Raw genomic sequence first — 12,055 nt, 5'->3', positions numbered from 1 at the left:
GTAACTTGAAGGCACATGTATCCTTTACATTGCATAACATCTTGTTAATAGTGGTGTATCTAAGGGGTACAGAAAATGGGAGCTTCTTTCCCTCGTTCCCCCTCCCCCTGAATCATTTTCGAAGAAAAAAAATTACGCTCGAGGAGTTAAAAATCACCCCATATTGCCAACTAACACCTCTCATCAAACCCTCCCACTTCACTTTGCATGCCCACCCCTCCATCTTCCCCCTCCCACCAATTCAAGACTTTTACAAATGCCACTTCTTGTTAACAATATAATTACATAAGTAAATGTATTCAAGATATTATTGCACTTACAACTGTGATATTGCCGAACTTGTCAGCACAGACCACGGTGTTGTAGTCCAGAATGCAGGAGGCTGTGATCCAGCGGGGGTAAGTATCGTCAGCGAAAATTATCAACTTGTTTTCTGCTCGTTTGTACCGCACGAAATGGAAACTCTCCTGGATGTCGCTGACAAGAATCCTGTTGCCAACGGTCGTAATGTTTACAATAAGGTTTGGAATCATCTGAAAGCAAAGCAAGGCTTTGTTATGTTTAAATTGCTATGTTAAGAATGTTCTTTTGTTAGGTATACACTAAATTGAAACAGACAGCATTATCATCAAAAAAATTTTTAACTGAAATAAGATATTTTAAGATTTTTGATTGGACATTCCTGTTTTTAGGAGGGTTTTAGTTATTGGAACAATGGCAATACTGGTTACACTACAGCATTAAACAATGTTTACCTTATTTTCACATTTTCTGAGCAGTTTCTTCTTTCCGAGATCATATATTCTAAGTAATTTGCCAACACCTACAAGAACTCTACCTTGGAATGAACATATAGCAGCAGGAACATCATCAACAGTTGTCTATAAAGGAAAAAAAAGTTTCCCTGAAAATTACTTTTAAAAAACACAGGTCAAAAAGTCATCACTACCTTATCCCCAAGGTACAGTAATGCGAGTGAAAAAAGATTTTTCTTGCCAATTACGAGACATAGAAATAACATGGTTCTTACATTCTTTACATGGACTCATAAATTTCCTGGTAATCAAAGATTTTCATAATAAAAAATGAATGGAACCTGCAAAATTTAGTAGTTTCTATCTGTGTAACCTTGAAAGTGCATAACTAAAAGAATTAAAAGCCAAGAAATACCTTGTGCAATAGTTGAAGGTTGCAGCCGTTCTCTGTGATTTGGTATGTGTGAAGAAATCCCCCTGAACATGTCCTTGGGCTAAGCGTCATGTCCTTTGCCGTTCCCACAATCAAGAACACATCTTCATCACCTCTATTACCAAACTTGCACACAGCCAGACTACAAAAATAATTCAAACAGTTAATATTCATTACTCCAAAAAAGATAATGAACAAATACAATTCGTCACCTTGAATCAAGAAACAAACATTATGTTGTAACTACAGTACAATAGTAATAGTCATATCAGAAGACATAAGAGAGAATTAGTTTGTTTACTTATAATGAAACATCATTTCAACTCTTGACGCTCTTCAATTGTGGAGCGGTAAATAATAATAATTAGAAAATAAGAATGGTAATTGGCAAAGTAGTGACTGACAATTCTACTGTTTTTGAGGTACACTTATAGTTAAGGAATGATTAGCAATAAGTTTATCCAGTTAAGTATTCAAAAAAAAGACAAAAAAAAAAAAAAAAAAAATATTCACCTGAGTGCAGATTCATTCTGTTCTAATTGGATCAAATGAAGTGTGTTGCCCGAGACAGGGTTCAGCAATCTAATAACTGACGCCCACATGCCAGCCCCAGCTTTAGGAGCTCCGAATACTGTGTCCGGTAATTCCTCATTAATAAAGGCTGCCGCCATTTCAGCTGCTAGTTCCCGCTCTTCCTCCCCGGCAGCCTCTACCATTTCCTGATGAACAAATAAATATGGGTAAATACATGATGGACATAAACAGAGTGATGTGCTATACACGAGTCTCAAGTCTCCCTGTAGTCGCAAGTGGAGTCTCCCAGAAAACGGGGCTGCCTTCCACACTCCCGCAAGCAAGCAAGAACCTACCGGAAAATTACTATTGTCCCGCAAATTCATAATTATTTGTATGTTTTTTACTTCTTCATTATCAATTGTCTCATGGAAGTCAGTGCCGATGGGTATCACCATGCTCAAAAAAAGTAAAATCAAATACGCTAAGAAAGCTCATTTAATAAGATCTCACGGAAGGGATTTCTTCCAACTGGAGACTCCTGTCTATAACAGGGGTTCTCAATACATTCATGATATGGGTAAAATACAGGTAATGTTTGATTGTTGCCGACCAAAGTATTCGGGCAACTTAGCCCCAATCATTGGACGAATGGCATATGTATCTCATTTGATAAATGTGGGTGGGGGGGGGGCGTCTGATACAAAAGTGAATACTTGTGGATATAATTACCTCTGCCATTTGCTGTTTGCGTTGCGCTTTTGTTGTGTCTGTATAAGCATTGTGGTCAGTTTCAATTAGAATTAAGTTGTTACTTTCTGGTGGGATCACAAACTTCCTTGGTGTGAATTTAAGAGGAACAGATACTTGGTTGAAAACAGCTCCTAACTTCTCCAATGCCAAAATTCTAAAATAAAAATTAAAAAGAAGATTTAATCAAACTGGGCTATTATAATGTATACATTCACATACACTATATTAGGGAGGTTTCGATTGCACAACGACGGTAGAACGTAGAACGTAATGACTTCATTAAAAGTCATGTGAGCGTTATTGCATGGATTCTAGAACGCATTTTGGCCAAACGTACGTATGCAGAAAAGGTAGGACGCCTGGTAGGACAGTCACGCATGAGTGATTCCCTTCTAGTGTCACATCGAAAGCTCGCTATTGATTCATTCATTCATCACCTGATTGATCCGGTCTTCTGTAGTGTCAGTAGCCTTGTACCTCTACCTCAATGCACACAACCAGTGTACAGATAAACATTCTCAAGTCTCCATGCAAGGTTACATCTCCCATAATGGATAATTCAAAGTAACATTATTGAAATCATAACCTGGTGCTTCCGATATCTGCTTTATACTCAAAGCTACCACAATAATTTTAAAGCTAAATATAATAAACAGAATTAAAACACCTTAAGAGGAATAAAAATGATACATTCATACCTCAAAGTGTTAGTAGAGATAGCTACAATGCCTTCTGGACATTGCTCTGATGCGAACCCTGAAGCGTATTCCAATGATTCATAGGACAAAGGCGTCAGATGAAAACGAGACTGATACCAATAACTCAACCAAGACCGACTCGACATTGCTAACACCTATAAAAACAAATCCCTGTTTATTACTACATTGAAATTCATGTGTAAAACCAGTGAAAATATGATTGTTTTTATCTGTGTCCTACTGGATATTAACATCCTTTTTAGATGAGAAGTTCAATTTTTTTTAAATTAAAATTTTGAGGTATTTTCCAGATTTAAAAAATTATATTTAAATTATATTTAAATCATATTTAATCAAAGATGATACTTACAGCCTGTGAGCCCTGCATCATAACTCTAAACAACTTGACAGGTCGTGACCCCAGATAACGTGTTCTTGTGTCGGATAAATCACCAGTCACAGAATCCAACACAGTCCTCAATAATACTCCATTCTTAAAGTTAAAAAAAAAGACATTCAAAATGAATATATTTGTAACGTAACAAAGGGGCAGAAGAAAAGGTTATCCTTAATGGATGGAAATTAGCAAAAGAGGTAATTTTGAACATTTCAGTTTACTTAAGTTTCAGTCAAGCCAAGGTCAGCTAATATTCAAGTACCATTAAAATTATCAAAGCAGGTAATTTTCAGAAATGTTTGAAATATTTATGAAACATGAATATCAGCTGACATGGGCTGAACTGGTCACTCTCTATAAATATTGTTCAAACAAATTTAAATAAATAATTAATTACTGTATATAGAAAAATTTGGATTTTTGGCAATTATAGAATATGACAGTATGATTGGTTAATTAGCAATCACTCGTTAAAATGTTAAAGATTTTGACAACAAAAAACTATAATCAGGCTAATATGGATCATATCAAAATCAGATAGATATATAACTAAAAACTCTTTAGTAACCAGTGAGTAATGTATATGACAGCTAATAACTGTTTTACTTACTTGTAATCCAATGTTAAGGTACAGCCCACCTCTTGTACCACCCTCACCAGACTCTTCCCTAGCTTCTGTTCCTCCCATTTCAACGATACAAAGCGCTTCAGCAGGGGCTGGAAGAGCCTGCATACTCAGTGGCTGTAGACAATCCTACAGACAAAACAAAAAAAAAAAATGATTGTGATCAGATAAAATACCTACAGAATATGAATAAAAGACAAAACACTGGGTATGTTTCAGCCATGACTTGAAAAGATTAATACTAGCAGCTCAACAGATCTGGGTTCAAATCTCAGAAAATGTGACATGATTCGTGTGAGAAAATTTTAACCTATAATACATTTAAGGACTAACTTACTGATTGGTCTAAAGAGATAATTCTGACAGTGTTGTCATCCAGACCAACAGCCAGAAACCTCGCTCTCTGTTCACCAGCAGGAACACTGGCTAAGCTCATGCACTTCACATCAGCTGACATCTCCTTCCGTTCAGTATACTCATTCAATTGACCAGTCTACAAAAAAATAAAACAACACAATTCATTAGTGTAGAATAAAAGTTTAGAATAATTTATTTACTGATTTCTAATAGATTATTAGGTAAAACAATGTACTTCTAGTGTAAGTTGTTAGACTTACAATCAAAATATTTAAATATTCCTGCATATAAAATACAGATTGGGCATAGACAGATTCAGATTACTTTATTGTCAGTTGCTGGATATTACATTGCTCACTTGTAATAAGTAACAAAAATATATAAAAAATACTGTCGTTTTTTATGTTCTGTTGTCATTTTTAATTCCAGCTGACAGCTTGGTAGAATGTGATATTATTATTTCAATGATGTTCTATTAGTCGGATTTTATCAAACAATTATAGGGGAGTATTAATACAAAAAAACCACTTACTGGATCCATCTCAAAGTACACCAGTTCACCACCGGAAAGAGCAATCACGACCTAAGAATTGAAAACAAGAACAACATTTAATGCCAACAATACAAAAAGTATCAAAAATACAAGACACAAAGATAAGATAATTGTCTAATATCTAGGAGGTACTGAGCATTTTTCAACTAACAAATTACATTGTTGCATAACAAAAACACTCATCTGTTACCTGTCTCTGGTTTACTGCACATTTCACGATGTTTTTCTTTCCCGGTGTCTTCCATTCATTTACACGTTTGTCAGAGCGAATATGACGGATGCCATCTGGATAAATCTTCAATGAATGGAAAAAAAAATATTTTAAAGGTCTGTCCTCACTATTAAATTTTATGCGACAAAAACATGCAACATGCCTAAATATGGTCATGATAATATCCCATCATGACCATATATAGGCACATCATGACCATATATAGGCACATCATGACTATATATGGACATACAAGTTTTTTGTCAATAAAAAGTTGATAATCTAGACAGTCTCATGTACTTTATAAATTTGACATTGAAAACCATTTTTCTCTTAATTTTATAAATAATTTAGTTACTAGCTAAAAATTATATTAAAATATATTTAAATAATTTATTACAAAACAAAATAGCATAATTTTATTCAAATAATATACCTGTAAAAGTGAGTCTTCACCAATGAGAGAGGAGGAAAGTGTTGGGGTTGTTCCAAGAAATCCAGAATCTGTGACCTCTTCAACGGTTTCTCCAATAGACAAGACAAGGGTAGCGTTGACGAAAGACACAATGATATAAGCATCAAATTCATCTAGACAAGGAATACAACAAAGAAATTAATAAATAAGTAATCAGATATTGGCTATAGAAGAAAATGCTATTGCATATCAATAAGCATCCAAATCCTAATATATCATTTGAATGCTCTACAAATTGAGCTATGAGGCCAAATTGATATACTCCCTTAGAATTTTTCAATTTTAAACACATTTTTCTCATGTTATGCATAATATGCAATTACAGTATAATTTATATTTTACTGTTATGGAAATAAAGTCACTAAGATTCTATTGTACATTGAAAAGAAGCTGGTAAACATATTTAAATTTCCATACCAATGCTATGTTTTCACAATCAACTGGTAAATTATGGTATAAATATTAATATAACACATTTAATATGGTGTGATAATGATGACAATATGAATATTTTGATGAATAATTCAAATAAACAAATAAATTTACCATCACTAACTCGTTTGACAGTCCACACAGCATTTGGGTTACCTGGCAGCTCTGACACGGCCATTTCAGATACCTGAAAGGAATACAATGTAACCGAAAGGTCCACAGATTAATCTCAGATAAGATAGTATAATACATACTCCAAGTATCGAAATGCAGACCATCATCAGGATTCAATATTTAAATATTAATGATGTAATCATCAGGAATGATGATGACATAATTAATGTCGAAAAAATATTGAATCCCGACACGATGGCATGCATTTCGATACTTGGAGTATGTATTATACTATCTTATACAATGTAAAACATATAAATCTGCTATACGCAATGCAAGTAATTAAAGATTAATAATAATAAAACCTGTACAAGTAATACTACTATAACTAACCTCCAAACCATGTCTGAGCACCCTCATTGATGATCTTGGCCCTCTCCCACATGCTGCATACATCTGTGGAGTGTCTTCATTAGCAAGATCAGCAATCTACCAAAAAACAAATTATTATTTTCTTTATTTATTCCATATGAAAACATCCCAGATGTGTCAACAATTATAAGGAAAGTATAGTCACATAACAACAAAATGACTACAAAATATAAATTAAATGTCAATGTCTAACATTGTAATAATAGTGTTTATCAATTACAAGTATGAATTTAAAATAATACATAAAAATGTAGGTAATACATCACAGAAATTTAATTAAATCTTTTAATGAATGAAAAAAATGACAAAAAATGTAACTTTTGACTGCCATGGTGATTTAATTAATCTATTATTATTTAAATACCTCACCTGGCATGACATTATAGGTGAAAGACTTTCCAATTCGTCCACAATCATAAGATTCTTGAGTGGTCTTGGAGCAAAGAAGAATGTGTCGCCCTCTTCCAGAGGCATTGTGCTGCTAAACTCGGGCTCCTCGTCATCATCGCCAAGGTGAGCTATTTGGTATAAATTACTACAAAACAAAAAGATGTCAATGGTGGAAAAACATTGTAGATAATAGGACACTATTCACGACTACAAAGTTGCCATCATCATCTCATCATCATCAACACTACCATTATCATCTTCATCGTGAAGATGAAGACAATCATTATGTTGATGATGAGCAATTAAGACAACAATTATCATCATCATGTTGATGACGATAGGAAGACATCAACATTATTATTACCGTCAGTGTCATAGTAATTATTATTATCACCAACATTATTTGATGACATAAACATTGAGAAACATTCAGGAAAGTTGATTTGACTTACTGGTTTCCAAATTCGGAGGCAACAAATAAAAATCCTGTTTTTAGCACACACATTGAAGTTGCTACAGGCACGGTGTCAAAGTACTTCAGACGGATTTCAGTCACCATATCCTCATCTGTTTCTAATGTTATCTTGAAGATGTCTCCTTGCTCTGTCTGAGCCAAGAAGAAGAACATGGACTGGAAAAACACAACAAAATAAAATGTTAAATAAACAAAAGAAAGAGTTAAATTATGGTCCTATTAAGATAAAAACTGGACTGCCAATATCTTATTTCTTGGACACTTCCTTTACAAAGCCAATTAAAAAAATATTTAGTGAAAATGCTAGCTTTGTGTTTAATTATTTGTCAATTGAAATGATAAAAATACATAAAGTGTGATATTTAACACAATCTTAGCAAATAAAAATACAAAATACAGTTCCTCATCCAACTTACTTTTGTTTTATGTGCTGCACTGCAAACAAATATCAGACCACGCTCAGGGTCATCAAGATCGTTGCGCCTTCTTGGAATGGGCATTCGAATGTCTGGTTGGTCACCAAGGTTTTTATATGTTATGTAATTCTCGGAGCAGATGAGTACCCCACTGGGCCCATCGCTGCCTCCGGGTACTGCCGAGGAAGAACGAAAAGTAAAGATGATGAATTTATATGAGCAATAACTTAAATACTATATAAATATACTTCATCCAATAGTAATAACATTAGAGCTAATTTCAGATGCAATGGTTTATTTTTCTTTCTCTATTTAAGTAAATCAACTTTTATGTTATTTGACTTTTGATGTATTCAAGGTATAGCAAGTATATATTCAAATGTAAAGGGAAAACAAAGCAGTATAGGAAATAATTCAACATGGACATATTTTCCACTTATGCACAGTTGACAAACTGTTCCCAGTGTTAAATGCTTCAATGGCTTGGGCAAGGGTGACTGTAATACCTTTAACTTCTTACCTGGAATGAGAAAATTGCCGTGTTCTTCTAACGGTTCACTGTACTTCCTGACAACATGATTCAGACCAAGATCCAACTCATAGTAAGTCAACATCTGCTGTGTGGTTTGAGCAGCCTCTCCAGTTGGGTCGCTGTCAGCCTCCTAAACAATTGAAACAAAGTATACATTGGTAAAGTACTATAAGAGTGTCATGGCAGTCCAACTATAACTGATCTACACCTTTGTGATTGTGGTGGATTGGCCTGTCTTCCAATTGGTCTCAGACCGATCCGGGCTATAGAGTTGTTTTTAGAAGGAAAATATTGACATTTTTAAAAAGGAAAATGATACATCTCATCCATATCACTATACATCCAAAGAGCTCAGAAATTATATTGTATAGAACTCTTTAATACCACATAGTGTTGAAATGTGAACAATCACCTGCCACCCCTTCTAACACAACTTGTTTAGTTACTAGACTGGTAAACTATAATAATTCCAATTTGCTCCTGTCCTGTTTGATTTGAAATGTTTTTTTGGTAAAACTAACCTTTTAACTGGTCAGTCTGATCGAAAAAAGAAAAAAAAATTTGAACAGCCTGGTGAAACATCAAAGGAAACAAAACCATTACATTCAAACAGCATATTCAATCATCAAATGGTGGTGCACTATCAAAAATTATGTGTGAGTACAGTAGTGTTATAGCAGGAAACCAAGAGATCATTATGGTTTAGTGAACATGCAGTGGCTACTATCAATGTTCATGATGCATCAAACACTATACAGGCTACTCACCTCATAATCAACTTCAAGACATGCAAACATTGGATTCTCAAAGCCAACATCAACACCAACGATATGATAACAAAAAGTGTTGGACTTGTGAGCCTCCAGTGGTGATGATATGGTAAGTCTTGCTTGGGCATCTCGATTCAGAATGTACACCAGCTTCTGTTTCTCAACGGCACCGATCATCACGGCACGCCCTTTGGGATCAACTGCTAAATGTTGACCTGGCACGATCCGTCGACAACCACTTTTGCCAAACGTTTCCTGATGGATCTGTGTGTAATGATACAAATATTAGAACTGATTTTTGTGAATGATGAAACACACTTAAATGATTTTCCCCACATTTAATTAAAAATTTTATTTCATTTGAAAAAAATATGAAAGCTTCAAACACATACCTTGTCAAAGACATTTTTTGCAGGTAAATACTCCAGAATGACAATTCTACCAGAGTCTGATCCAATAATGATGTAATCTACAACAATTAATAAGCATTCAAAATATAATTAAATGGTAACGCAAGTTTGGTCTCTGACATTGCAACTATTATCATCATACTTGCTCTACATGTATACAAAAGTACTGTTCCGGATATGTTTATGAAAAGTGTCAATGTCATGTGGTTTGGTACCGCAGGGCCTCATCTTACTGGTTTAGCCATAAAGATTTTGATTTTACCTTTTGTTCCTCCAGTTAACTTGAAGGCCATCAACGCCCTCACAACACCAAATATCTCATGGGTAAGCAGTGTGTAAACTTTGCCTGTGTTTGGGTCGGTACGAAGGAGCTCAATGATCTTCCCTCTGGATACAACTATTTCTTGCTGTTTTGTTCCGGAGAAGTTTCCATGGATAGCATGGGTCACTCCCGATGACCTTTGTAAAGTTAGATTGTACAAAAACATTGCACAAAATCTGAAAAAAAAAAATGAAAAGTTTCACTGAATGAACCAGGACTAGGCTCTGCATTAGAGTGGGGCCTATTTAGGCCCTAGTCCTACCTAGCCTAGGCTACATACAGTAACTCATATTGAGGCCTACACTAAGCAACTAGTTACCATCTTCTAGTCGAATAGCAGCAGGGGTTGGCCTAGGCCTATGCCTACTAGAGCCTAGACCTATTACATTCTGCAAACAATTGCACATTTTAAGCCTAGACTAGTCCCTACCTAGGCCAGGTCTACCAGAAAAGAATGTTTAAAATGGCCTGTACCCTAACCTTAATTAACTGCAGAGGCTGGGCCTAGTAACTAGCCTAGGCCTAGCCTACAGTACTAAAGTTTAGTAGTAGGCCTAGCTAGTAGAAGTGAAATCGGTTTGGTGCAGTGGTTAAAAGAGTGTTTTCTACACTACCAGCCCCGGGTTCAAATCTCTAGAAGTCTACTTGGTTTACAATTTTCTGTATTTTTATATGGACAAATTAAATTTCTTCATTCTTGAATCAGTAGGCCTAGCTTAGTAAGTTTGACAATACTACCCAGCCTAGACGGCAGGCGTAGGCAGCGGGCCTGAATGCAACTTTCCCGTCGAATCTAGCTAAGCTAGTCTATGTTTAACGATTAAATCGTAGCAAACACTGCCTTCATATTCAAACAATATACATGTTAATGACTTTGAATACAATTATATAACAGTATATTATATAACCAATTACCTTTAAGATCAGGATTTAAAGATGTATTCAGATTATCATAAGCAACACTCAGCAATGTTTACCGAAAGCTAAAAACGTCGCGTCGTACATGAGTTCCATGTTTTTGAGACATAGCGCGCTGAGTTATAAAAGAAAAATGGTGTTCAAAACAAAACAATATTATAGCCACCGTGGGGCGTCAATTTAATGAAATCGGGTTTTGGAGAATTTGTTGTCGACGTCTTCATATTTTATGTTGTTTTGATTTACAGTATTTCACTAATATATTGTATCCCGGTACTGTATACAGTGTTTTATCGTGTGTGTCTGCCAAAAATTATGCGTATTCTACCCATTTATTAAAAGATACTACTTTAACTCGACTCAGTTTGATGGGTCGTATAAAAGGCTAAATCCGAAAGTCAGTGTTGAGCCGGAGTGGGGCACCAAGGTTATGTAATCTCCGCGATCATCCCCAGTTACAAATTTTAAAAAAATACATATGAAAAGAATCAAATCAAAGCAGTAGAATCAAATTGTTGAGTAGATTTTTTTCCAGGATGCGGCCCCCAATTTTGGCGAGCATGCGGAGTATTATGCCAAAAACCTACTGTATTACGCCGTTTTTTTTGTTTTTTTCCCTTTTCCTTTTGTCTAATTGATGGTACGCATGTGGCTACGGGAGTTGTAAAATTATTTATGAGAATAAATTCTAGCGTTTAGCTCATGCACCTGATAATTATCGTTTCGCAATACATTGTTCTATATTTTTGTGCAGTTCACTCATCTTATATTATCTATTTTTGTCTTTTGTTACCGACTTTCGTATTAATTGTATTATAATATAGGCCTATACACTACGACGAGGCTTGTAGAATATTGACCACTATGATATATATATATATATATATATATATATATATATATATATATATATATATTTATTTATTAAACACTGTATTTACCTTTCTTTGATGATTTATTATTATAATTTAACAGTGTTAACGGCTATCTTTATTTATATTATATGTACCTATATTGTTTCTAGCCGTACCTATTGTGTAATGGAGTGTATCTGGTGGTATTTGAATCTGTTCA

General features: G+C 34.8%; 1 protein-coding gene across 1 annotated transcript in view; it reads right to left on the bottom strand.

Moving 5' to 3' along the window:
- The window catches only part of LOC117123438 (splicing factor 3B subunit 3), a 13,605-nt gene extending 2,470 nt beyond the window's left edge, over positions 1-11,135 (bottom strand). Inside the window, exons 1-22 of the mRNA XM_033269343.1 lie at positions 10,979-11,135; positions 10,004-10,239; positions 9,724-9,800; positions 9,329-9,595; positions 8,550-8,691; positions 8,030-8,205; positions 7,591-7,769; positions 7,118-7,283; positions 6,710-6,805; positions 6,317-6,389; positions 5,732-5,883; positions 5,275-5,379; positions 5,064-5,114; positions 4,512-4,667; positions 4,160-4,303; positions 3,523-3,645; positions 3,153-3,307; positions 2,434-2,608; positions 1,702-1,907; positions 1,171-1,330; positions 756-881; positions 321-533 (exon numbers count right to left, since the gene is read on the bottom strand). Of these exons, the coding sequence (XP_033125234.1) occupies positions 321-533; positions 756-881; positions 1,171-1,330; positions 1,702-1,907; positions 2,434-2,608; positions 3,153-3,307; positions 3,523-3,645; positions 4,160-4,303; positions 4,512-4,667; positions 5,064-5,114; positions 5,275-5,379; positions 5,732-5,883; positions 6,317-6,389; positions 6,710-6,805; positions 7,118-7,283; positions 7,591-7,769; positions 8,030-8,205; positions 8,550-8,691; positions 9,329-9,595; positions 9,724-9,800; positions 10,004-10,229 (3,168 nt within the window). The 5' untranslated portion in view covers positions 10,230-10,239; positions 10,979-11,135. The remainder of the gene's footprint in view (positions 1-320; positions 534-755; positions 882-1,170; positions 1,331-1,701; positions 1,908-2,433; positions 2,609-3,152; positions 3,308-3,522; positions 3,646-4,159; positions 4,304-4,511; positions 4,668-5,063; positions 5,115-5,274; positions 5,380-5,731; positions 5,884-6,316; positions 6,390-6,709; positions 6,806-7,117; positions 7,284-7,590; positions 7,770-8,029; positions 8,206-8,549; positions 8,692-9,328; positions 9,596-9,723; positions 9,801-10,003; positions 10,240-10,978) is intronic.
- Between the last annotated feature and the right edge of the window lie 920 nt (positions 11,136-12,055).

The sequence above is a fragment of the Anneissia japonica genome, unplaced genomic scaffold, assembly GCF_011630105.1.
Source record: "Anneissia japonica isolate Jap-2015-1 unplaced genomic scaffold, ASM1163010v1 scaffold287717_len1600092_cov198, whole genome shotgun sequence".
Taxonomy (NCBI): Eukaryota; Metazoa; Echinodermata; class Crinoidea; order Comatulida; family Comatulidae; genus Anneissia; species Anneissia japonica.
This window is presented reverse-complemented; position numbering and strand designations above follow the sequence as displayed.